The sequence below is a fragment of the Oryctolagus cuniculus genome, chromosome 20 (genome assembly GCF_051225735.1).
Source record: "Oryctolagus cuniculus isolate XC-2025 breed Fujian yellow rabbit chromosome 20, ASM5122573v1, whole genome shotgun sequence".
In the NCBI taxonomy this organism is placed as follows: Eukaryota; Metazoa; Chordata; class Mammalia; order Lagomorpha; family Leporidae; genus Oryctolagus; species Oryctolagus cuniculus.
Window position 1 is genome coordinate 17,325,941 of NC_142886.1, and position 27,674 is coordinate 17,353,614.

The 27,674-nt window shown below is 39.9% G+C and overlaps 1 protein-coding gene across 26 annotated transcripts in view; it reads left to right on the top strand.

Moving 5' to 3' along the window:
• Positions 1 to 27,674, top strand: part of GPHN (gephyrin) — a 568,860-nt gene that overhangs the window by 498,726 nt on the left and 42,460 nt on the right. For 21 of the 26 annotated variants that reach the window (XM_051826366.3, XM_070065114.2, XM_070065116.2 and 18 more), the window contains one exon: positions 12,745 to 12,866. In XM_051826366.3, the coding sequence (XP_051682326.1) occupies positions 12,745 to 12,866 (122 nt within the window). Of the gene's footprint in view, positions 1 to 12,744; positions 12,867 to 19,298; positions 19,662 to 27,674 lie in introns of those variants that run through there. The other 5 variants (XM_089322108.1, XM_089322110.1, XM_089322111.1 and 2 more) reach the window with 1 other exon arrangement.

The following is a 27,674-nucleotide window of genomic DNA, read 5'->3' on the forward strand; positions in this document are numbered from 1 at the left end:
GAAAGAAATCCTGCCTTTTACAACAAAATGGATGCAATTGGAGACCATTATGCTTAGTGAAATAAGCCAACCCCAAAAAGACAAATGTCATATGTTTTCTCTGATTTGTGGTAACTAGTATACAAAGTACAAAAAAAAAAAATGTACATGGGTGAAATTGACATCTTTAGGTTTGATTATTGTTTATAGCCCTTGTCTGCACTCCTGAGAAACATTGGTCTTTTTATTTACTTCTTGTTGGATTCTTTATTTGGAGGAAGATTAAGCTTGTGATTATAAAGTAAATTAAAAGTATATCATCATAAAAATCAAAAGAAAAATGAGAAAGGAGGAGGGGGAGTGGGAAGTATCATTATGTTTGTAAAACAATATATATGAAATACATGAAATCTTTTCTCTTTATATAAATTTTCTAAAAGGTCACATTTAGAACAAATGTTACATAGCTTCCATTTATGCAACATTCCCAAAATGACAAAATTATAAAGGTGGAAGCATGTTAATGGTTCTAGTAGGTTACAGATGGGAGGGAAAAGGAGACATCACTTTAAAGGGTCACCATGAGGAATATCTTTGTGGTGGTTGAATAGGTCATATCTTGATTGAGATGACTGTTACACAAATTTACACATGTGGAAAAATACCAAAGAATTATAAATATATATTAACACTAATATCAGTGGCTTGGTGTTGATACTGCACCACAGTTACATAAAATGTGACCATTAAGGAAACTGGGTAAAGGGTAAAAAAGACCTCTTTGTACAATTTTTACTACTTTCTATGAATTTATAATTCTTTTAAAATAAAAGGGTCTTAAACATGCATATGTAAAAATTAGGGGGGAGAAGCAACTAATGATAGTATATTAGTATTAGGTATATATATATAAGTTCTAGAAAAATACAACTGCATGAAATTTTTTAAAAAGTTTTATTTATTTGAAAGGCAAAGAGACATTAAGGAAAACACAAACAGGTGGACAGAGAAAGAGCTTCCATCTGCCAGTTTACTCCCCAAATGCCTGCAGCAGCACTGGGCAAGCCTGCAGAACTGAAGCCAAAGACCTGGAATTCAGTCCAAGGCTCCCATGTGGATGTCAGGAACCACTTGAACCATCACCACTGCCTCCCAGGGCCTGAATTAGCAGGAAGGAGCAGGAGCCAGGTGTGGAACCCAGGCACTCTGGATATGGGACACAGGCATCATATCCAGCATCTTAACTGCATAGCCAAACACTTGCCCAAGAAAAAAAATTTTAATGGCAGTTTCTAAAAGGAGGCAACTCTTGATTCTTTGGCATACTATTTAAATACTAGTTCATTGTCATTGACTGACAGATTGGGAGACAACTCTGAGTAAAACTGAAGGGGAGAAATGGCGTGAAATTGATATTTGAGAAAGTAATCTCCATTTAATTGTGTACTGCTGACCTACAGACATGCCAGTTGCTTCTTACATACAGATAAGGGAGATCTAGGTAGGGCTTGGTCAGAATTTGTAACCTAGGCAAGTTGCTAAACAGTCAATAGAGTTATTTTTGGAATATCAGAGTCTATGTGGAGTTACCCACAAATTGTTCCTTCTCTTATCTTAGAACATATGGTCTGAAGGAGCTAGTGTTAAAACAATTTAAGTTAAGTTAGTTTGTGTTCTATGTCATAGTTTGGCACAGTTTATCTGTTTTCAGTTTACAGTTTTATAAGTCGTAATTTCAGTTTCAATTCTCACTTCTTCCACTTTTGGTCACTTTTCAGACTAAATTAAACTGTAATCTTATGGTAATATGATTAATCTACATTTGTACCATTTTTTGATGCACTGTTATAATAAATTTTCTGTGGTTATTTTGATATCTACAAACACCGTGTCTTCATATTTTCTTTATGTCATGATAATTTTTTAAGCTATAAAGCTTAACAGTAGATACACAGCAACACTTAAGCGTCCAGAGATTACACATTTATCCACTGCCATACAAACACTGACACAACATTATTATCAAAGTGTGCATGGAACCTCCAAGCCATGATTCTAGATTTCCAAATCTGGATATGAAAATGTGTCAAATATTTTAGCAATCTTTCTTTTATAGAGAAAGGACCAAGTTATAGTAGCCATTCAGGAAACTCAAGTATAGCTGAGGTATAAAATAGTGGCTTTATTATTCTGAATTTGGGCAAGGCAAAGTCAAGAAGAGTTATTAGAGGAGACAAGATATTAATATGTCATAAGTAAAGGCAAGAAATAGTTATAGGCCATATTTTTAAATTAGTAGTAAGTAGCCATGATTATTAAAAACTTCTTTTAAAAATGGTTTAAGAGACAGCCACCTGGGAGATACCTGCCCCCTCCTCCCCACACACACACAGTGTCTGGGCTGTCCCAGCAAGTGCAACGTTCAGGACATCTGCCAAGCTTTTGAGGCCACTTACTCAGATATATGGGATTGAAGGTCGCTGTATCGCTGCTCTTGATTCAATTGCACAAATTGAAACAAGTAGAAAAGGAATTGTTGGGAGTAGTACAATTCCTTATATAACGCAAATTGGCTGCCTCTATTCTGAATTCATATATTAAGGATCCCATTAAAGTGTAAAGCCTAAATTACATCAGAGCAAGAGAGATTTTCTCCCTTCACACCCAACCAGATCAGTTTGCCTGCTGAAACTGGTGAGTGAACATTGCTACACCACAGTGCCCACCCTGAAAAGAGACGAATTTTTATAATGCTTCTAAACTCCTAATATCTTATACAAAAGTAACTGTTAAATCCTGCATCATTAGCTAACTCGAAGACCACAAATTAATATTAATTTGAGCAATTGATAAATAATCTTGGGTATTTGGACAATATGTTTAGTATACCAAAGTTCTTATTAAAAACATTATAAAGTGCCTATCAGTAACAAAATCAAAAAGAATATAACAGAGAAATGCTTTTGTAAGGTAATGAATATGTTTTGTTTATTTTGAAAAAAGAGAATATTTTTCTTAAAGTAAAAGCTATCTGGTGGCCAGTATTACAGTGCAGTGGGTTTAGCTGCTGCTTATAATGCCAGCATCCCATATCAGATTGCTGGTTTGAATCCCGGCTTCTCTGTTTCTAATCCAGCTCCCTGCTAATGTGCCTGGGAATGCATCAAAGGATTACCCAAGTGCTTGGGCCCCTGCACCCATGTGGGAGACCCAGAGGAACCTCCTGATTCCTGGCTTCAGCCTGGACCAGCCCTGGCTGTTGTGGCCATTTGGGGAGTGAACCAGCAGATGAAGATCCCTCTCTCTGCCTCTCCCTCTGTCTGTGTAACTGACTTTCAAATCTTTAATAAATAAATGTATAGAACTGATCTCTTTTCACAGATACATTCCATATAATCATCTAATTTAGATTAATGGAAATTTGTTATTTTCTAGCAAAACCAGTGAAAGATATCTTAGAATATTCAAATTGGTATTTTTGTATGGAAAATAAACCCAAAACTTGCACAACTAAAATAGTATTCTAATATAGTTTTTCTGACATGGTGGTAAAGTTAAGAAAACACAGAATAGTTTTATAACAAAAATTATTAAATCAGTCTCATTTTGCCAGTCATCTTAATAGAAATACATGAATTTTTTTAAAGATTTTATTTATTTATATGAGAGGTAGAGTTATAGGCAGTGAGAGGGAGAGACAGAAAGAAAGGTCTTCTCTCCATTGGTTTACTCCCCAGATGGCCTCAATGGCCGGAGCTGTGCCGATCTGAAGCCAGGAGCTAGGTGCTTCTTCCCGGTCTCCCACGTGGGTACAGAGGCCCAAGGACTTGGGCCATCTTCTACTGCTTTCCCAGGCCATAGCAGAGAGCTGGATTGGAAGAAGGGCTCCCAAGACCAGAAGCGGCACCCACATGGGATGCCAGCACCTCAGGCAGAGGATCAACCTACTGTGCCATGGAGCTGGCCCAAAATACATGAATTTTTAAATACAGTTTGTAAAGCTCAGTAATAAACCAAAATTTTAAAGACTTCTTAAATTAAGTTTAAAAATTCTCTATGCTCCTCTTCCCTTATCTTATAACACAGTAACTACAACAATTAGCTTGGCTCTCAGTTAAACCTTTTTTCCCCCAGAGTTTAATGAAAAGGTATTTAGAGCAGAAACATACACATCAGAGTTCATAACTCAACTCTTCTCTCTCTTTTAGCTCTGTTTATCTGGGTGTTCCAAAGTATGCTCATGATGACCAGAATTGGGTTTTGATCAATTGATAAAGTAAATTTACAGAGGAGGGTTAAAGAAAAATGAGAACATATGAGGGATTGGTTACGTTGGATGTTGAAGGAATTAATATAGAAGCATTAATTAATATAAAAGAATTAATGTAAAAGTCTGATCACTGTTCCCTTTGTTTAGAAGGGAAAAATCATAGAGTCCTGCAAACACTTCAAACTTGAAACAGAGAAAGTAGGCCATTGCAGCCAATTCAAACCACACCTTAGGTTCTTGATGCTTATATCAAGGATTAAATCTCTGCACGAAGCACAAGGTTTGATAATAAGTTAAGTGATTAATCTTTTAGACATACAAGACAAGGAACATACTCATTAGAGTTTAACAAAAGAACTTTTTTAACATTTTTTTTCAAATTTCATTTTGAATCTTCACATATAGTAAAAATGTTAATCATTGGATATCCAGAATTATATTACTCTTCTTTTTCAAAAATGATTTCAAGTGGGCTGGCATTGTGGCATGGCTGATAAAGCCACTGCCTGAGACACCAGCATCCTGTGTGGGCACCAGCTTGAGTCCCAGCTGCTCCACTTCCAATCCAGCTCCCTGCTAATGCACCTGGGAAAGCAGTGCAGGATGGACCAAGAGCTTGGGCCTTTGCGACCACTTGGGAGACCCAGAAGAAGCTCCTGGCTCCTGGCTTCAGTTGCTATTGCAGCCATCCTGGGAGTGAACCAGTGATGAATACTTGCTCGCTCACTCTCTCACCCCCCTCTCTCCTTAACTGTGCCTTTTTTTTTTTTTTTTTTTTTTTTTTGACAGACAAAGTGGACAGTGAGAGAGACAGAGAGAAAGGTCTTCCTTTATCATTGGTTCACCCTCCATTGGCTGCCGTGGCCGGTGCACTGTGGCCGGTGCACTGCGCCCATCTGAAGGCGGGAGCCAGGTTCTTCTCCTGGTCTCCCCATGGGGTGCAGGGCCCAAGCACTGGGCCATCCTCCACTGCACTCCCTGGACACAGCAGAGAGCTGGCCTGGAAGAGGGGCAACCGGGACAGAATCCGGTGCCCTGACCGGGATTAGAACCCGGTGTGCCGGCACCACAGGCGGAGGATTAGCCTGTTGAGCCACGGTGCCGGCCTGCCTTTTAAATAAATAAAAACAAGTCTTTTATTTAAAAATATTTTCAGATGAATAATGTTAGTCTTGTGAAACATAGTCCAGAGTAGCTACTGCAATTCCAAGTTGTCTTGATGAAGTAATGAAAGGAAAATAGAAGCTAGAGTTATGCCAGGAGGTAGCACAATTTTCTTATTTAGTGTATCTGTGAACTCATTAGCCAAAAGTCAAAGTGGGAAATATCACTTACATTCGGAATCTTCAAAAAATTCGTGAAAAATGTACGTTCTCTTTTAATTTCATTTTTCTACAAACTTTTTGAAGCCCTCTCATATATTGTGTTTACAGTTCTCAATGTTAAAGTTAAGTCCCTAACAGCCGACCCAAAAAATCAACAGGCCAGAATGGTTAGAAAAGAGTTCTCTCCCAAAGCCAATTTCTCAAACAGGTAAAGCTGCAAAAGGTTCTTATAGATATGCAGCATTATAGCCAACTGACAGTGCATGGTTAATATCAAACCAATGCTTTAGCAAATCAAAAATTAGGATAAATCTGATGAGATAATTAAAAGTCCTGGGACTATTATTCTTTTGACAAACAAAAAATATCAGCTAGCTTTGGGAGTGCCACAAAAATTAAATAAATAAAAGACCAGAGCTGAAGGTAGGCATGGTGGTATAGCAGGTTAAACCACTGCTTGGAACATCTGTATCCCATATGATTGTGCCTGGGATCAGGGCCCACCTCCAATTCTGATCCAGCTCCCTGCTAAAGCATACCCTGGGGGGCAGCAGATAATGGATCAAATACTTGGGTACCTGCTTCCCATATGGGACACCAAGGTAGAGCTCCTGTCCCCTGGCTTCAGCCTGGCCCACCCCTGGCTGTTTCAAGCCTTTGGGGAGTGAACCAGCAAATGGAGGATCTCTTATATCTCAGAAACGATAAATGCTTGTTTTATTTTAAATTTTTTATAAGGTAAACAAATTTCTTGCATTTCATATAAATAGATTTAAGAGCACAGTGATACCACCCACCCCCTCCTCCCTCCAGGCCATGCTCCTTCCATCCATCCTTCCCTCCCTCCCTCCCTCCCTCCCTCCCACTTTCCTTCCTTCCTTCCTTCCTTCCTTCCTTCCTTTTTTCTTGTAATTTTCACAATGACATGCTTTCAGTTTATTTTATAATCACAAGCCTAACCCTCCAACAACTGAAGAACTCAACAAGTAATAAGTAGAAAAACCACTGTTCTTCAAGAGTATAGACAAGGTCTGTAAACAATGATCAAATCTCAAAATGTCAGTTTTACTCATATATATTACTTTTTTTGTACTCTGTACATTAATTACCATAAATCAGAGAAAACATGCAATATTTGTCTTTTGGGGACTGGCTTATTTCAGTAAGCATAATGATTTCCAGTTGCACCCACTTTGTTGCAAAAGACAGGATTTCATTCTTTTTATGGCTTAGTAGTATTCCATTGTGCATATCTACCACATTTTCTTTATCCAGTTATCATTTGATGGAATCTGGGTTTATTCCTTATTTTGCCTATTGTGAATTGAGCTGTAATAAACATGGGGGTACAGATGACTCTTTCATATGTTGATTTCATTTCATTTGGGTAAATTCCCAGGAGTGGAATAGCTGGGTCATATGCAGGTCTATTTTCAGATTGCTGAGGAATCTCTATTCTGTCATCTATAAAGGTTGTTATACTTTACATTCCAACAGCAGTGTATTAGTGTACCTTTTTCTCCACATCCTTTTCAGCATTTTTTTTTATCTTTGGGTGGTAGCCATTCTGACCAGAGTGAGGTGAATCCTAATTGTGGTTTTATTTGCATTTCCATGAAGTCTGGTAATCCTAAGCATTTCTTCATGTGTCTGTTGGCCTTTTGGATTTTGTCCTTTGAAGAATTGCTTTTCATGTCTTTTGCCCAGATCTTAACTGGATTGTTTGTTTTGTTTTTGTTGAGTTTCTTGAGCTCTTCGTATATCCTGGATATTAATCCTTTATCAGTTGTATATGTTGCAGATATTTTCTTCCATTCTGTCAATTGCCTCTTCACTTTGTTGAGTGTTTCCTTTACAGTGCAGAAGCTTCTTAGCTTGATGTAATCTCATTTGTCTATGTTTACTTTTATTGCATGTGCTTCTGGGGTCTTTTCCCAGAAGTCTTTGCCTATGCCAATATCTTATAGAATTTCTCCAGGTCATAGATTTATCTCCTTAATCCATTTGGAGTTGATTTTTGTCAAAGGTGTAAGTTAAGGTCTTGTTTGATACTTCTGCACTTGAAGATCCAATTTTCCCAGCACCATTTGCAAAGAGACTGTCTTTTCTCCAGGAATTGATTTTAGCTCATTTGTTGAAGATAAATTGGTTTTAGGTGAGTGTATTAATATATCAGGGTTCTATTCTGTTCCGTTGGTCTACATGTCTATTTCTGTGCCAATACCAAGCTGTTTTGACTATAACTGCCATGCAGTAGGTCTTGAAATCTGGTATTGTGATACCTCCCACTTTGTTTTTGTTGACAAATAATAAATTATTAAAGAAGTGACAAGACAGGGCCGACGCCGCAGCTCACTTGGCTAATCCTCCACCTGCGGTGCCAGCACCCTGGGTTCTAGTCCCAGTTGAGGCACTGGATTCTGTCCCGGTAGCTCCTGTTCCAGTCCAGCTCTCTGCTGTGGCCCAGGAGGGCAGTGGAGGATGGCCCAAGTGTTTGGGCCCTGCACCCACATGGGAGACCAGGAGGAGCACCTGGCTCCTGGCTTCAGATTGGCGCAGTGCGCCAGCGGCAGCACACCGGACATGGCAGCCATTTGTGGGGTGAACCAACGGAAAAGAAGACCTTTCTCTCTGTCTCTCTCTCTCTCACTGTCTAACTGCCTGTCAAGAAAAAAAAAAAAAAAGAAGTGACAAGACAGGAAAAAGACGTTGAGTCTCTAGGGACAACAACTTGTGGGAAGTCAACTGAATGATAGATAACGCCTGATTAGTAAAGTCTATAGATTCCTCTGGTACCATCTCCAGGCTGGTAAGGTGTGAAGTTTTGTCCTTCCTGATAGGGGGATGGGACATGTTTGTAAACTTATGTTCTGCTTTTAAGCAAACAGGAAGAAGACAGAGAGCTTTTCTTGTACCTGTTTCTTCTCAGCTTCACTAGTTTAGAAAATAATCTAACAGCAGGTGCTCAGCCTACCAGTTAAGATACCTGTGTCCCAAATCTGAATATCTTGGTTCCATACCCAGTTCCAGCTTCTGACTCTAGCTTCCTGTAACACAGATGTTGGGAGACAATGGTGTTAGCTCAGGGTATTGGGTTCCCACCACCCAGCTGGAAAATCTGGATTGAGTTTCTTTGGCTGTTGTGGGCATTTAGGAAGTAAACTAACAGATAAGCTCGCTCGCTCTCGCTCTCTCTCTCTTGCTCTCTCTCTCCCCACCCATCCCTCCCTTTCCCTCTCCCTCTGTTCCTTTCTCTCTCCCCTTCCCAAATAAATAGAAATTTTTTTAGAGAGAAAGAACTACAAGTAACTGATGTAACATAAGTTAATATAATAATTATAGCAAAGTGGTATTTGGGGGATTGGCATATTCTGTTAACCCTTCAACAGAGGATCTCAGTAGCGTCTCAAAAGGACGAAGTTACAGAAGGGTACTCAAAGGATTTTGAATATGGTGGTTGGTTATGGGGTGTTTTTAAGGTAAAAGTAAATAGGGCCCATCAGAATTTGTAAAATAAGTTTGTCCCTGGAAATATCAGCTTTATCTTTGGAGTACTGTGTTCATGTCGAGTTACTGTTAAATCAGTTGTCCATGTCTTATCTTGGAGTCTATAGGTCTGAAATAAGCTTATGTTAAAAACAATTTGACTTTGGGCCTATGCTGTGACAACAGTGGATTATGCCACTGTCTGTAGTACTGGCATTAAGCCGCCATCTGTACTACTGGCATCCCATGCCGGCCAGTTTGAGTCCTGTCTGTTGTATTTCTGATCCAGCTCCCTGCAATGACCTGGAAATGCAGCAGAAGATGGCCAAGGTGCTTGGTCCCCTGTACCCATGTGGGAAACCCAGATGAAGCTCCTGGCTCCTGGCTTCAGCCTGGCCCAGCCCTGGCTGTTGAGGCCATTTGAGGAGTGAACAAGTGGATAGAAGATCTATCTCTGTCTCTTCTGTCTCTTTCTCATTAATTCTGACTTTAAAATAATTTTAATTTTTTTTTTACTTGAGATAGGCCAAGTTACATATCATGGTTTGGTAAAGATTGTCTGTTTCAAAAGTAATAATAGTACAATTTTGCAAGTTTATGGTTCTTTTTTTTAAGATTTTATTTATTTATTTGAGGGGCAGAGTTACAGAGAGAGAAAAAAAGGTCTTCCATCCACTGGTTCACTCCCCAAATGGCCACAATGGCCAGAGCTGGGCCTATCCAAACCCAGGAGCTTGCTGGAGCTTCATCCAGATGTCCCACGTGGATTCAGGAACTCAAGCACTTGGGCCATCTTCCCCTGTTTTTTCAGGCCATAGCAGAGAGCTGGATTGGGAAAGGAGTAGCCAGGATTCAAACCAGCACCCATATGAGATGCCGGCACCACAGGAGGAGGCGTAGCCCACTACGCAGCAGTGCCAGCCCCAAGTTTATGTTTCTTATTTCTTAAAAATTAAGAGCTTTAGGCAAGGCAGACCATTAAGAGGCTATTTTAAAAATTCAAGAAATAAAGAGTACCTAGATTTAAGGGCTTTAGCTATTAAGGTAGGAATGGGGAATCAGGTAGTAACAGTGTGACAAAAATATAAGGTGAAGAAGGCGATGGATTAGAATACAGTGAATAATTGAGGCCTTTGGGATGAGTGGGCTGCAAAAGAAGAGGTAAAAATCAAAAGTCAAGCCAGTGCTGCGGCTCACTAGGCTAATCCTCCGCCTTGCGGCACCGGCACACCGGGTTCTAGTCACGGTCGGGGCGCCGGATTCTGTCCCCGTTGCCCCTCTTCCAGGCCAGCTCTCTGTTGTGGCCAGGGAGTGCAGTGGAGGATGGCCCAAGTGCTTGGGCCCTGCACCCCATGGGAGACCAGGAGAAGCACCTGGCTCCTGGCTTTGGATCAGCGCGGTGCACCAGCTGCAGCGCGCCAGCCACGGCGGCCATAGGAGGGTGAACCAACGGCAAAGGAAGACCTTTCTCTCTGTCTCTCTCTCTCACTGTCCACTCTGCCTGTCAAAAAATAAAAAAAAAATTTAAAAAAAAAGTAAAAGGTCAAATGTTTGGAAGGTGGCAAGATGGTGATGTCACTGATGTAAAGAAAATAGGAATTGAAACTGAGTATGTGGTAGGTAGGAAAGTAACAAGGTATAGAGATGATGAGTTAGATTTTGTTTCACTTTGTATTTTCTTTTTCTTTTTTTATTTTTACTCCAATAAGGTTCAGGCATTGTTCTCTAGATTACTTGAAGTATAAGATAACAGAAAATAGTATTCACTTATAACAAGAAAAATTAAGTTTAATCTACTATATTCAGCCTTATAATCTTCCATTTAGTGTTACATGTCTTTTTGAACATACACCGTAAATCCCACACCCTCATTTAACTAGCTATTATTTCTTTATGTCAGTTTTACAGACAAATAATAGGTTCATCAGTGATATCTAATTGTTCTGTTATTTCTGGAACTGTTTGCAGCAGAATAGAGAGAGAGACATAAATGGCAAAGAAAACACCCTAATAACAGGGGAATTTTACTTACTTGGTGGTCAGTACCCTGCTGTGAAAAAAAAAAAATACGTAACTATACTTTTCTTTCTGAAGCAACTTGTGTGATTATTGTAGAGTTTAAGACCTGTAAGCTTTGGCCTTTATAAAATTATAAGTACTTCAATAACTGTGTTAATCAAGATCAGAAAATTATCTGTATTAGCATTATAATAGCAATTTTCCAAGCACTGCCAATGACTAAGGATGAAAGTGGGTTGAAATGTCACATGGCTTCTAAGTTCAATTAATGCAGTATTTGAAAGGAGGCCTTCCAGATGACACTGACTAATAATGGTCAGAGTTTTTCTCCAGTCTTTTTAAGGGGACAGCTGGTTGCAAAACTATGATTTTTCTAATATAAAGCCAATCTGGCCATGTAGTATCAATAACAAATCAGAAAGAAAATTAAAGGGGCTTGCAGTTACTGTTTGGAAGAGCAGTTATATGAAGCCCAAAGTACTGGCCATATTAACAGCATAAGGTTCTGGCATGTGCAGGCTTTCCTTCAATTTCCTAAAATAAGATTTCAGATTTTCTCACTTCAAAGAAGTATTTTCTTTTATATTTCTGAATCAACTGTATTTTACAATTGATATTTAATTAAAGTTGTAAGATGCAACTATGTGTCTTTGGATGTTAAGGATCCACTAATATTTAGTACTTATAAGCTAATAGTTTGTGTTTACCTGGTAAACTGATTCCACCCATACTAGCACCTAAGAGTAGCAGTGTAAGAGCAACTGGGTGGAAAGCAGATGTTGCTTTAACAGAAAAATCATGAAGAAAGGAAAAGAATCATTTTTACTATATTCCTAATCTGCATAAATTGTGTTCATTATCTCAATCCTAACAACTACCTTACCAAGTAGTTAATATTATCATATCTTATAAAAGAAAAAATTAAGACAAAATTTTGGAACTTGAATTTGAACCCTGCCTTAATCCAAAGCTCTGCCTTCTCTAATTGCCACATTGGAACATCCTAATATTGATCATCCCCTAATTTTCTTCATAGCCATAATTATAGTAAGAATCATATAATAATCTCTGAAGATCAGTTCAATTCAGAGTAATGGAACTGTGGATATATATAGCTAAGTATTACTTGTTTAAGTTTGTTAGTATTAAAGACAAAAAATATCTCTCCTTCAGAGAAGTTTAACTTCTTTGGTACTGTTAATTCCACTTGAGAACAGAGATCTAAAACCTTGAAAGAAAAAAATAAGCCATTGTTCCCTTCGAGCCTGAGAATAGCATGTCACGCAATGTCTACCTCAGGCGCTCTCGGTGAAAGGCAAATTGGAAAATAATATTGGGAGGAAAAAAGGTAATTGTTTTGGTTAGTTTGGCTCAGTTACCAATTATGGAGAAGGCCCAGTATCTCCAGGGCACTGTTACTATTTTGTAGCCAAATGTGTATGATATTTGGCCTGTTATTCATTCACCGTTTTCTGGAGACCACAGGAACATTTTCTCATCTTTCCTATGCTTTCAGTATTTATTCAAAGATCCTTTGAGCATATAGTCTAAACGTGCCTGATACCATTGTAGGTGCTAGATGTGCTAGTAGATATGTATTTCTTTTCCCATCCACATTAGGCAACATTATCCTAAGAAAATAACTTCTGGTTTTTGGCCTTATAGTTGCTAAATCCTGAAGATGACCTCTTACCAGGAAAGATTCGAGACAGCAATCGTTCAACCCTTCTAGCAACAATTCAGGAACATGGTTATCCCACAATCAACTTGGGAATTGTGGGAGACAAGTAAGTATTAGATTTTATTTTGAAAAGATTTTCTTGTACAAATGTGAATTTTTGGAGTACTAACTAGGTGGATTGCTGCCAAAGAGAAATTAATACTATAATTTTTACTGATTGCATTCTTCAAAAACTAAAAAATTACAGAGGTCTATATATTCTTTAGGGATTGACACTTTCCTGGAGTGTCTGTTACAACAGAAGAAATATATTTTCCTCTCCTAAACGTGTAAGTCCACAGAGATCATTTTGATCCTATTAGTTTTTTCCCATAGAAGGTAATGATGATGTTGTTACTTCTATTCACACTTTTACTTGTTTCAAGAAAGACAAGAAAAACATAGATGAGAAGAGTAAGAGAGATTGTCAAAATTAGCACTGCCTAATTCTTTGAAGTTTAAGTACAATTGTTTTCTAGGACTTTTATAATGATATTTTATCCTTATATTACCCTAATAATCCCTCTTCACCCAGTTGAAACAACTAAGGGAGGTACATTGAATGAAACTGCCATCTTTAAAAAAATTATTTATTTATGTATTTATTTGAAAGGCAGAGTTACAGAGAGGCAGAGGCCAAGAGAGAGAAATCTTCCATCCACTGACTCACTGCCCAAATGGCCACAACGGCTGGAGCTGGGCTGATCTGAAGGCAGGAACCAGGAGCTTCTTCTGAGTCTCCCATGTGGGTATAGGGGCCCAAGCACTTGGGCCATCTTCTACCGTTTTCCCAGCCCATAGCAGAGAGCTGGATCCGAAGTGGAGCAGCCGGGACTCAAACCAGCACCCATATGGGATGCTGGCACTGCAGGCAATGCCTTTACCCGCTATGCCACAGCGCCAGCCCTTGTAACTGCCATCTTTAAGAGCATATTACAGGGCCGGCACTGTGGCACAGCAGGTTAAAGCCCTGGCCTGAGGTGCCGGCATCCCATATGGGCGCCGGTTCTAGTCCTGGCTGCTCCTCTTCCGATCCAGCTCTCTGCTATGGCCTGGGAAAGCAGTAGAAGATGGCCCAAGTCCTTGGGACCCTGCACCCACGTGGGAGGCCCGGAGGAAGCTCCTGGCTCCTGGCTTCGGATCGGTACACCTGGCTTCGGATTGGCGCAGCTCCGGCCATTGCAGCCATCTGGGGAGCGAACCAGTGGATGGAAGACCTCTTTCTCTCTGTTTCTACCTCTCTCTGTAACTCTGTCTTTCAAATAAATAAAATACATTTTTAAAAAAGAGCATATTACCCCCATGTACTAAATTAATTCATCTCTCTGCGAAATCCTTTAAGTATTTCTGAGAATTTCCAGCAATATCTCACATGTGATCAAAAGCAAGTCCATACTTTGAGACCTCAGCCATCTTTTACCAGGTACTGTTTTGCGGGTCACCAGAGTACACTTGCTTTTCATAACACTTATACATTAGCCTGGTAGCCACAAAAGCCAGGAAACAATTTGAGTGATGGATGCCTTGACATATCTGCCACACATAATCACCCCTTTCTCCCTTACCACCGCCTTACCACTGAGGGAAGCTCATCCTGTAATGCCATTGATAATACTTCATTCTATGCTCATTCCCTGAATATAGGTCTCCCTCTAATTCACTCTTGATTTTCTGTCCTAATCCTTATGCTCATGACTCCCAAATTGTATGTCCCCTACCCAAATATGAAACTAATGAAACCTAGATATTCCAAATTGTATTGGTCTCATTTCTAGTCTCTATCCATCATCAGTCCAGGTGGTGTTGTCATCAGCTAATGCTCCCAGTAGCTCTGAAGTCTTTACTGGAACTCATTTCTATGTCAGGACCCTAAAGCTTCCAAAGCATCTGATGTTTCCCAAAGTGTTTTCTTCAGCCACGATCCAGGAAGAGATATGAACACCAACTATCCTGAATTGGTCCAGACCCTACCACAAAAGCAATTCCTTTAGATGTGTCAAAAAATGTCCAACGGTCATCCTTTGCTTCATTTTAATGCTAAGATCTGCACCTCAGGAGGACCGTAAGCCTCAATGTTTGTAAAGACAGTTTCTGAACTTGTGCCTGTGTGAGTTTGTGTCCACCTTTACATGTAATGACAAGGATTTCCCTCCTTGCATATTTATTTTCCTCTAAAAGAAAAGATACCCATTTCTCCTTGCTCTGGGAGCTATCTCTTTGGAAACATGTTATTCCTTGTAAGTCTCCTTATTTGCTGAAAATGAAAATTAATTGTTTGACAATAACAACTTCTGGTGAATGTGTTTTTAAAAATTATTTATTTGAAAGGCAAGAGGGACAGAATACTTCTCAAATATGGTTGTTAATTCTCGGATATTTGAAGCACACCTCCCATAATCATCACTGTACTATTAAATTATCCCCTTTTAAGTAAAAGCTATAATAAGCAAAGGCAACTTTAGCCCAACTCAATCCAAATCAGAGTTACAAAGTCTTACTCTTCTGCATTACATTGATTGTCAAATGGTAGGTCTTAAGGATAATGACTGAGAAGTAGAATCACATAGCATTTAAGAACTAAACTCTAACCTTTTTTAAATGGTGAGAATAGAACTGTCATTCCCTCCCCTTATCTGTCATAGCTGAGGCAGGGTTCTGTGTCTGCTGACATTCGTGAACTATTGCTCTCTCTGCTTTCAACACAGGTCAGTGTTTCTCCCGTGGCTCTGCTTGTTTCCCTGGAGAGATGCAGAGAGAGGCTTCTGTAAAAAAAAAATTTACTTTCATTAGCAAATGACCATATAGGAAAAAGAATGACGAGGGCGGCAGCCTTCAGAGCACAGGCTGTAGATTGTGTGTACCTTGTTTCTTTTGCTAAGCTCTCAGCACAGATTTCCATTAGAACATTTATAAATTCTTTCCTCCTACATTACGCCTCTGCATTCTAAACCATTCACTCTGGGCCTCTTGCATTCTAAGACTGACAAAGCCTAGATCTGCATCATTAGATTTTCAAAAAATTGTTCTTAATTTACTGTAAGGCATCATTATCAAAGTGAAAAGAGTATATATAAATAGCATAGAGATTTGCAGTCGGAATTGTTACATTTACAGTTCAGTTGTTCTTTATGTTGTTTTCAAGGCATGTTTTAGTGTGAACTGTAATGTCAGCATTATTAAGAAATGTTTATCACAAAACAACAGTGTGGATCTCAAGACAATTAAATATTAGCATCAATAAATGAAATTTCCAATGGTGTTTCAGTTTTTATAGTAACATGATGGCAGTGTATGAGGGGCCTTCAGAAAGTACATGGAAAAAAGGTTTATGGAAAAAAGTTCATGCATATGAAAAACTATGCATGTGTTTAAAACATTTCTGTATCAAAACAAATATCTTTTAATTTCATTTTTCTACAAACTTTTTGAAGTTCCCTCATACAGTATTTTTGTTAGGTCACTTTTTTTTTTTTTTTTTTGAAAGGCAGAGTTACAGAGAGAAGAAGGGAGAGACAGAGAGAGGTCTTCCATGCTCTGCTAGTTCACTCCTCAAACAGCTGCAAATGGCCGAAGCCAGGAGCCAGGATCTTCTGGGTTTCCTATGTGGGTGTAGGAGCCTCAGCACTTGGGCCATTCTCTGCTGTTTTCCCAGGCACATTTAAAGGGATCTAGATGGGAAGTAGAGAAGCCTGGACTCTAACTGGTGCCCATATGGGATGCTGGCGCTGCAGGCAGCAGCTCAACCCACTATGCCACAGTGCCAGCACCATAATTTTGCATTTATAACAATGCTCCCAAATGATATCAAAGTGCTTGCTGGTCCATGGATCACAGGAATTATCAAGGAAGTAATAAATTCAATCATGCATCATCTGAATTTTAAGCCAAAGTTACTGAAGATAAAAGTTGAAACAAATATTGATCCTTCCCTTAAGGAATTATAGCTTAGTAGTAAAAATATTTTAGAAAGCTCTAGAGCATAACCTCAGATTGGGAAGTAGAATTTAAAAGAAACAGATTAAATCAAGAGAAATTGCCAAGGCTATTATATTAACAAAACAGTGTCAGAATTGATTTATCTGTATGTAGATTACAATATTCTGTCAAAATATGGTATTTATATATAAACACAAAATGCCTGCAAAACCCAGCTGTTGGGCCTCTTTACCACAATTTTATATTCCTTTCTACCAACACACTATTTTTACATCTTCATCCTCCATTTGCAATCCTGTATTGCCATTAATAATACTTCATTCTATGCTCATTCCCTAAATATAGGTCTCCCTCTAATTCACTCTTGATTTTCTATCCTAATCCTTATGCTCATGACTCCCAAATTGTATGTCCCCTACCCAAATATGAAACTAATGAAACCTAGATATTCCAAATTGGCACAAAATTTTATGATTTTGTATACTTTTAGATACCATCCCATTTTTACCTTGGATATGGAATAGTAGATGTCCTAGTTTTTCCCATGGCTGGCTCAATAACCTGTTAGCCTCTTTCTGTCCTCCAAGGCAGCATGAGCTGCTATTGGAAAAGAGTCTAAGACAAATGAGAACGTTTGGATACATAAATAAGTACAGAGTGCTACGTCTCAGCCAAGATCGTTGTGGCCAGAACTTAATTAAGATATTGATCATTTGGATGCATATTCACATGTGCCTCTCTGATTTTTCCCCCTTTTCTCTCAGTTTCCTATAAAAATATCTTTGAGAAATTGCTATCTTGTATGGCTTAATAAACAGGTTGAAAAAGAGGATTTGTTCATGTTGGGCCAATGTTGTTTGCTTTCCTACCAGAAAGTAATAAGCTCCATGAAGACTGGGACAAGGTGTGTCTTGGTAACCACTATGTCCACAGCATTTTAATTAGGGGTTACATCTCCTGATTAGACAGCACTTTTCCTATACCATCTTCTCTTTCTGTGGAACTTGGAAACTTACACTGTATAACTGCTGATAAGAATTGTATGCCGGTGCCACGGCTCAATTGGCTAATCCTTCTCCTGTGGCGCTGGCACACTGGGTTCTAGTCCCAGTTGGGGCGCCGGATTCTGTCCTGGTTGCTCCTCTTCCAGGCCAGCTCTCTGCTGTGGCCCAGGAATGCAGTGGAGGATGGCCCAAGTCCTTGGGCCCTGCACCCGCATGGGAGACCAGGAGAAGCACCTGGCTCCTGGCTTCGGATCAGCGCAGTGCGCAGGCCACAGCAGCCATTGGGGGGTGAACCAACAGAAAAGGAAGACCTTTCTCTCTGTCTCTCTCTCTCACTGTCCACTCTGCCTGTCAAAAAATAAAAAGAAAAAAAAAAAGAATTGTATAGAGTCCCTTCCAAGTAAGTCCAAAATCCTCAGCCATAGGAGCAGGCCAAGAAGTATGGTACTGACATACTTCAATGCATGAACTGCATTAATAAATGAATGAATTACGTTAGTAACTGAGACACATCCCCCAGATAATACACTATGTAAAACTTTGTTGCTGGAGTGATTCATTTATATTTCTGAAGAAAAGAATATTGGTAAAGGAAAGGAGGGAGGAAAATCCGAATAAATTTAGGCAACTTTAAGTTTATTTATTTTTATGTATTTGAAAGGCAGAATGACATGATAGAGGAAGGTCTTCCATTCACTAGTTCATTCCTCAAATGCCTGCAACAGCCAGGACTGGGCCAGGCTGAAACCAGAAACCTGGAACTTCAACCAGATCCTCCCACGTGGGTAGCAAGGACCTAAGTACTTGAGCCTGCCAAGGTACACATTAGCAGAAAGCTGAGGGGCTGGCACTGTGGCGCAGCGGGTTAACACCCTGGCCTGAAGCGCCAACATCCCATATGGGCGCTTGTTCTAGTCCCGGCTGCTCCTCTTCTGATCCAGCTCTCTGCTATGGCCTGTGAAAGCAGCGGAAGATGGCCCAGGTCCTTGGGCCCTTGCACCCATGTGGGAGACCTGGAGGAAGCTCCTGGCTCCTGGCTTTGGATTGGTGCAGCTCCAGCCATTGCGGCCAAATGGGGAGTGAACTATCAGATGGAAGACCTCTCTCTCTCTGCCTCTCTTCTCTCTGTGTAACTCTGACTTTCGAATAAATAAATTAATAATCTTTAAAAAAAAAAAAAAAAGCAGAAAGCTGAACTGGATGTCAAGGAGCTGGGACTTACCAGGCATTCCGCTATGGGATGTAGTCATCGCAAGCGGCAACCTGCTGTAACCTGTAATAACACAGCCCCCCAACCCCCATTTAGAAGGCTTTCATTTCAAAAAAGGGAAATCTGCTTCCTCAATCTTATGTATTTAGCGCTTGAACATACCAGGCAATAATTATGATCCAGATACATGGAATTTACCTGCTTTATTTTTTTTTTGAATGAACTCAGCAATAAGTACATTTATATCATTCCTAAACTGATTTTAACTATTGAGTGTTTACATCTTATTATGTAAGTTTTAAGACAGCTCAGTAACATAGTTTCTAAACTGCTGACTTGTGCCTTCTAGCCTTTCAAGGACTGAAGGGCTGAGAAATCCCCTCAATTGGAAAAAGGATCCTCGCCTCTGGAAAGTGGCCATCAAAGCAGCTGCCTCACTCCAGTCGTGTTGAGCGTGCTTGGCTCTGTCATAGATTAGTGTTTTGGACTTGAATCACTTGCCCTTGCTACTGCCAGTTTGTGGAGCTGCCTCTTCACATGAAAGCCTGAAGCAGAAGAACAGAAGAAATAGCAAATTGGGTTCTTATAAAATTGGCACATTTAGCAGAAATTATCAAGATAGATTTAACAGCACAGTGATTTATTCAGACAAAGCCAGTGCCTTAAAACTTGTACGTTCTGAGCCAAATAAACCTTAACTTCTTAGTGCTTACCTAATGTTCTTTAAAAAAAAAAATTATTTGTTTATTTGAAAGTCAGTTACACAGAGAAAGAAGGAGAGGCAGAGAGAGTTCTTCCATCCACTGGTTCACTCCCCAATAGGCTGCAACAGCCAGAGCTGCACCAATCCAGGAGCCAGGAGCTTCCTTGGAGTCTCCTACATGGGTGCAGGGGCCCAAGGACTTAGGCCATCTTCCACTGCTTTCCCAGGCCATAGCAGAGAGCTGGATTGGAAGTGGAGCAACCGGGACTTGAACCGGCACCTATATGCAGGCAGTAGTCCTACCTGCTGTGTGCCACAACACTGGCCCTAATGTTCTTAAAGTAGGAAAATTTACATCTGAATTTGGTTCTTCTCATCTTTGCATTTTTATAAACTGCGTTTTTCTCTTATGGGATATACACCCTTTTCTGTTCAAAGAGAACAGAAAACCACACTCATTCCCTGATAGATTTATTTGAGGTATGCTTTTTTATTTGAGTGTGAGTTTCAAGATGAGCATCATATTTAAATGCTCAACTCGGTTTTCTTCCTTTGTGCTTCAGTCTCTGAGAAAATAGTCATTGTATTTGTTTCCATAGGATCACAAAATCTTAGAATTAAAAGGAACTTTGGGCCCGTGTTTTGCCAGGTTAAGCCACTGACTAGCAATACTGAAATCTCATATGGGTGCTGGTTCTAGTCCTACTTGCTCAACTTCTGATCCAGCTCCTGCTAATGCCCCTGGGAAAGCAGTGGATGATATTGCCAAGTACTTGGGCCTTATATTTAAAAGTATTTATGAGAATCAAGGACCTCCAGCCAGAGCAGAGTGGAGGGGGACTTTCAAGAGAGGAAAAAACCCAAAGGGACTGGTGGCAGTAGGCTTTTTAAGTACAATTTCAAAGGAAAAATAAAACCTTAACAATCAGATTGGCATTGGGTTACTAGGTGGAGACAAAAACCATCAAAGACCTCATTTACAATTCTCCATCCCCATCAGGTTTTTGTTTGAATTCTTGTAGTAAGAAAAATCTTATTGCTCTCTGAGGCAGCACATCCTATTATTAGATGGCTATTACAACAAGGATGTTTTTCCATTATACTAAGCCAAAACCTTTCTCCTGTTATTTCTGTCCACTAGCCCAAATTCTGCCCTCTGAGACACCACCAAATAAATTGGCTCCCTCTTCTGCATGATAGCCTTGGAGATATTTGAATACACAATCCTGTCTCAGCATGGTCCCTTCTCAAAGAAAATACTATTTGTGATTACATAATTTTTAAATTTTTGTAAACATAAAGAGAACAGATTTCATGTATTTCCTGAGTACATTATGAGAAGATAACTGTATTTCCTCCCTCCTTTTCTCCCTCTCTCAACCCCCCTTCATTCTTCCTTTTTTTTTTTAATCTTGGAAAAACAAAATTCCAGTCCACTCTGTAAAGATTATTTAAATGTTAAATAGTTCTTTTTTTGGATCTCTAGACAGTATTATTTGCTGATAATTTCATTCTAGTTAACAATAACTAAACACTGTTCATGTCCAAAGCTACTGTGGAGAGACTGATTTGAAGTCTGATTTGAGTCATTTAGCTCATTTGCCAAGTGCCTACAATGTAGATCTGGAGGAAAATCACAGAGCCTGGGTGAAATAGGGCACTCCGTCTTGTGTGACAGTTACATATTGCTTTGTCCTCTTTACAAATTTGCCTGTTGCCACAGCTGTTCTTCTCACTTTATTCTTTATAGTGCTTTAACTTTAAATCCCATTTTGATATTAATATTGCCACTCCTTTTTTGCTTATTTACAGTTTCCTGGTGACTTTTTGTACTACCTGTGATTTTAAGTCTTTCACCTCTTTAAGTACATCTCTTATAAATAACATTAAAACAACAACAACAAAAAACGAGGGGCCATGTTATGACGAAACAAGTTAAGCCACTTTAAGATGCCAGCATCCCATATTGGCATTGGTTCCAGTCCTGGCTGCCCCACTTCTGATCCAGCTCCCTGATCAGTGCCTAGCAAAGCAGTAGAAGATGGCCCAAGTCCTTGGGCCCCTGCACCCACATAGGAGACGCAGATGAAGCTACCAACTTGGCTGTGGCCTGGTCCTGGCCACTGTGGCCATCTGGGGAGTGATCCAACAGATAGAAGATCTCTCTGTCTATAACTCCGCCTTTCAAATAAATAAATAAACCTATTAAAAACAACACCTCGGGGGCCTGTGCTTTGGCACAGTAGGTTAATCTTCCACCTGCGGTGCCAGCATTCCATTTGGGCACCGATTCTAGTCCTGGCTGCTCCTCTTCCAGTCCAGCTCACTGCTGTGGCCTGGGAAAGCAGTACAAGATGGCCCAAGTCCTTGGGCCCCTGCACCCACATGGGAAACCAAAGGAAGCACCTGGCTCCTGGCTTCAGATCAGCACAGCTCCGGCTGTTGCAACCATCTGGGGAGTGAACCAACAGATGGAAGACCTTTCTCTCTGTTTCTCCCTCTCACTGCCTGTAACTCTACCTCTCAAATAAACAAATAAAATCTAAAAAAAAAAAAAAAGAAAAAGTACTGTGGGGCTAGAGCTGTGGGTCAGAAAATTAACCTGCATTTGACAACAGCATCCCATATGGGGGTACTGATTCGAATCCTTTCTGTTCTGTTTCTCAGCTTCATGCTTTTGTGCCTGGGAAGGCAACAGAAGATGGCCCATGTGTTTGGGCTCATCCCCCTTGTGGGAGACCAGAATGGGGTTCCTGTCTCCTGACTTTGACACCAGACCTGGCTGTTGCCACAATTTGGAGAGTGAGCCAGCTCTCCCTGCCTCCGCGCCCCCCACCCCGCCCCGCCCCGCCGTGTCACTTTTATCTTTCAGATAAATAAGTTTTTTCAAAGTACAGTCTTTAAGTGATTTAAGATTTTTTAGTTTTTCCATTCTTTTGAGGCATCTCATATTTTCACATTTTCAGTATACATATCTTATTTTGTATAGTTTATTTAGCAATCTTTTATTTTCTGATTAATTTATTTGAAAAGTAGAGACAGATTAGATCTTTCATCCACTGGTTCATTTCCCAAATGCCTGAAACAGCCAGGGCTGGACCAGGTCCAATCCAGGAGCCCAGAACTCAGTGTGGATCTTGTTGGTGGGTGTTTATTTTTTACCCTCCAGTTGTTGGCTTCTTAGATTACTGATACAGATTGAGTACATTTTATCCAAAATGCTTGGGGCCAGAAGTATTGCAGATTTTGAATTTTTTCAGATTTTGGATTATTTGCACAGACTTTACCAGGTGAGCACCCCCAATCTGAAAATTGGAGCACTTTGGATTTTCTTTTGCCTACTAAGAGCTCTGCTTACCTTCGGAGCTCAGGAAGCTGCTAGGGCCTTTTGGACCTGATGGGCATGGAGTTGTAGTGGGAAAGAGGGTTAACAGCTGCTAAGAGGCACAGACGTCTGAACTCCCGAACTGTAGTCATCTGTTAAAATACCCCCAAAAAGGCCTCTGTACTTCCTGAACTGTTTAGTTGTAGCTAGGGATATGGCAGTGTAGTGTTTTTTTAAGTAGATATCTGGGTCAATCTGAAAATGACACCTTTATGTTTGAACTGGGTCCCAACTAGCATCAAATGCTCAAATCGCTGGCGCCGTGGCTCACTAGGCTAATCCTCCGCCTAGCAGCGCCGGCACACCGGGTTCTAGTTCCGGTTGGGGCGCCGGATTCTGTCCCGGTTGCCCCTCTTCCAGGCCAGCTCTCTGCTGTGGCCCGGGAGTGCAGTGGAGGATGGCCCAGGTGCTTGGGCCCTGCACCCCATGGGAGACCAGGAAAAGCACCTGGCTCCTGGCTCCTGCCATCAGATCAGCGCGGTGCTCCGGCTGCAGCGCGCCGGCCGCAGCGGCCATTGGAGGGTGAACCAACGGCAAAGGAAGACCTTTCTCTCTGTATCTCTCTCTCACTGTCCACTCTGCCTGTCAAAAAAAAAAAAAAAAAAAACTAAAAATGCTCAAATCAATGAATGTTAAAGAAGGAGAGGACTGTGGCTGGCCTTGTGGCATAGCTGATGAAGCCACTGCCTGTGATGCCAGCATCCCTATGGGTACCGTTTCAAGTCCTGGGTACTCCACTTCCAATTCAGCTGCCTGCTGATTGCCTGGGAAAAGCAGCAGAAGATGGCCCAAGTGCTGAAGACCCTGAACCCACATGGGAGACCTAGATGGTGCTCCTGGCTCAGCCCTGGCTGTTATGGAAATCTGGGGAGTGCACCAGCTGATGGAATATCTCTTGTCTTTCCCTCTCTCTAACTCTGACTTTCAAATACATAAATAAACAAATCTTTCTAGGAAAAAAAAAATCAAGTAACATAGGAAAGGACCCAGTCTATGCAAATATCCTCATTTTACAGATAAGGAGAATGAGACAACCCCCTCCACACACACGCACACTTTCAGGGTTAGCACTGGAGGTAAAACCGGATTCTAGACTTTATGACAGTAAGGCCTTCAGTGTCTCATCTTCAGTACTCTCATCTAGTACTTACATTCTTAGCATTTACAAAAACATCACATAGAAAGTTTTCATATAATATTTGTACTCTAAGAGAATCATGGATAGGTACTTAATAAGTCAAGTGAAAATGAATAGATAGTCTTGAAAAATCAGAATTAATGCTGGGGCTGGCGCTATGGCATAGCAGGTAAGGCCACCGCCTGCAGTGCCGGCATCCCATATGGGCGCTGGTTCTAGTCCCAGCTGCTCCACTTCCAGTCCAGCTCTCTACTGTGGCCTGGGAAAGCAGTAGAAGATGGCCCAAGTCCTTGGGCCTCTGCACCTGCGTGGGAGACCCAGAAGAAGCTCCTGGCTCCTGGCTTTAGATCAGCTCAACTCTGGACATTGGGGCCATTTGGGGAGTGAACCAGTGGATAGAAGACCTCTCTCTCTCTTTCTGTGCCTCTCTGTAATTTGCCTTTCATATAAATAGATAAATCTTTTAAAAAATTAATGCTGGTATTTCTTTTTCTTTCCTATTTAATTTTTTATATAAGGGGAACAGATTCATGTATTTCATATACACAGATTTAAACACATAGTGATACTTCCCACCCTTTCGTCACTTCCTCCCTTGATTCTACCCTCCCTTCTCCTTCCTTTAATTTTTACAATGACGTAGTTTGAATTTTCTTTATAATCACAAAGCTTAACCCACCACTAAATAAAGAATTCAACAAGTAGTAAGTAATTAAACCACTGTTCCTCAAGAATATAGGCAAGGGCTATAAACAATATTCAAACTTCACAATGTCAGTTTCACTTATATACAGTAGATCTTTTTTTATTCTGTAAATTAGTTACCACAAATCAGGGAAAACATGTGATATTTGTCTTTTTTGGGACTAGCTTATTTCACTAAGCATAATGGTCTCCCATTGCATGTTTTGTTGCAAAAGACAGACTTTCATTCTTTTTTACGGCTAAGTAATATATGCCACATTTTCTTTAGCTAGTCATCAGTTGATGGACATTTGAGTTGATTCCATATCTTAGCTATTGTGAGTTGAACTGCTATGAAATGGGAGTGCAGATAACTCATATGCTGATTTCATTTCCGCCACTGTCATATCATAGATTTATTTCCTGATTCCTGAGGAGTCTCTATGCTGTCTTCCATAATGTTGTACAAGTTTACATTCCCGGCCGGCGCCGCAGCTCAATAGGCTAATCCTCCGGGACTAGAACCCAATGTGCCGGCGCCGCAAGGCGGAGGATTAGGCTAGTGAGCCACAGCGCCGGCCCTGATTTTTATAAAAGGTATACAGTATGGGTCTTATTTCATACTTCCACATATAGAGGTCCAAATTTCCCAACACTATGTCTTAAAGAAATTGTCCTTCCAGGGAGTGATTTTAGTTCATTTGTCAAAGATTATTTGTAGATGCATATATTAATTTCTGGGGTCTCTACTTTGTTCCATTGGTCCACATCTTTTCTTCTGCCAGTACCAGGCTGTTTTGATTATAACTGTCCTGTAATATGTCTTGAAATTTTGTATTGTGATGCCTCCAGATTCATTTTTATTGTTTAGTAGTACTTTAGCTATTTGAGGTCTCTTGTGACTCCATATGAATTTTACAGTCATTTTTTTCCAGATCTGAAAAGAATGTCTTTGATATTTTGATTCAGATTACATTGAATCTGTAAATTGTTTTGGGTAGTATGGACATTTTGATGATATTAATTCTTCCAGTCCATGAACATGGGAGATTTTTCCACTCTTTTGTGTCTTCTTCTATTTCTTAATGTTTTGTAATTTTCATTGTAGAAATCTTTCCCATCATTGGTTAAATTTATCCCAAGTTATTTAAATATTTCTGTAGCTACTGTGAATGGGGACAGTTTTACAAATTCTTTCTCAGCCATGGCATTGTTTGTATGTACAAATGTTGTTGATTATTGTGTGTTGATTTTATATCCTGAAACTTTGCCAAACTTCCAGTAATCTCTTAGTGGAGTCTTTTAGTTTCCCTATGAATATGATCATATCATCTGCAAACAGGGATAAGTTGACCTCCTCCTTTCCCATTTGTATCCCTTTGATTCATTCTTCCCTCCCTTCCTCCCTCCCTCCTTCCCTTCCTCCCTCCCTTCTTCCCTTCCTTCCTTTCTTCCTCTCTCTTTCTCTCTTTCTCTTTCTCACTTTCACTCTCTTCCTCTCTTTCTCCCTCTCCCTCTCTCCTTTCCTCTCTCCCTCCCTCCCTCCCTCTCTTCCTTCCTTCCTCTTTCCTTCCTTCCTTCCTTCCTTCTTTCCCTCCTTGCTTTGGCTAACATTTCAAAAACTATATTTAATCGTAAGAATGGACACCCTTGTCTGGCTGTAGATATTCAGTGGAAATGCCTTCAGCTTTCCACCCTTCAATATGATGCTATCGAATTATTGCCTTGATTGTGTGGAGGTGTGTTCCTTCTATACCCAATTCCTTAAGGTTTTTACCATGAAGGAGTGTTGTATTTTATCAAATGCTTTCTCTGCACCTGTTGAGATAATCTTGTGATTTTTATTCTTTACTTTGCTAATGTGATGTATCACATTTATAAATTTGTGTATGTTGAACCAACCCTACATACCAGGGATAATTCTCACTTGGTCCAGGTGAATGATCTTTTTGATGTGTTGTTGAATTCGATCAGCTAGTATTTCATTGAGGATTTTTGCATCTGTGTTCATCAGGGATATTGATCTATAGTTCCCTTTCTTTGTTGCATCTTCTTCTGGTTTTGGAATTAAGGTGATGCTGGCCTCATAGAAGAAATTTGGAAGACTTACCTCCCTTTTAATTTTTTTGAATAGTTTGAGGAGAATTAAAATTGGTTCTTCTTTGAAAGTTTGGTAGAATTCAGCAGTAAAGCCATTGGTCATTGGCTCTTCTTTGTTGTGAGGGTCTTTATTACTGATTCAACTACATCTTAGTTATTTGTCTACTTAGGTTTTCTATGTCTCATGACTCAATTTTGGTAAATTATATGTCTATAGAAATCTATCCATTTCATCTACAATTTTAGATTTGTTGGCATGTAGCTATTTGTAGTAATTGCTGATGATTCTTTTTATATTTGTGGTATCCATTGTAACATCTTCTTTTTCATCTTTGATTATATTAATTTGGGGCATACCCCTTTTTTTGTTGTTGTTAGTTGGGCCAATGATATATACATTTTGTTTATTTTTTTTTTAAATAAAGCAGCTATTCATTTCACTGATCTTTTTTCTTTATTTGGTTTTGGTTTTGTTTATTTCTTCTCTAATTTGTATTATTTATTTCTTCTTACTAATTTTTGTTTGGTTTGTTTGTTTTTCTAGGACCTTGAGATGCATTGATAGATCATTTATTTCATGCCTTTCCAATTTCTTGATGTAGGCACTAATTGCTCTAAACTTTCTTCTTAACACTGTTTTTGCTATATCCCTTAAGTTTTGATATGTTATACTGTCATCTTCATTCATTTCTAGGAATTTTTTAATTCCTTTTTT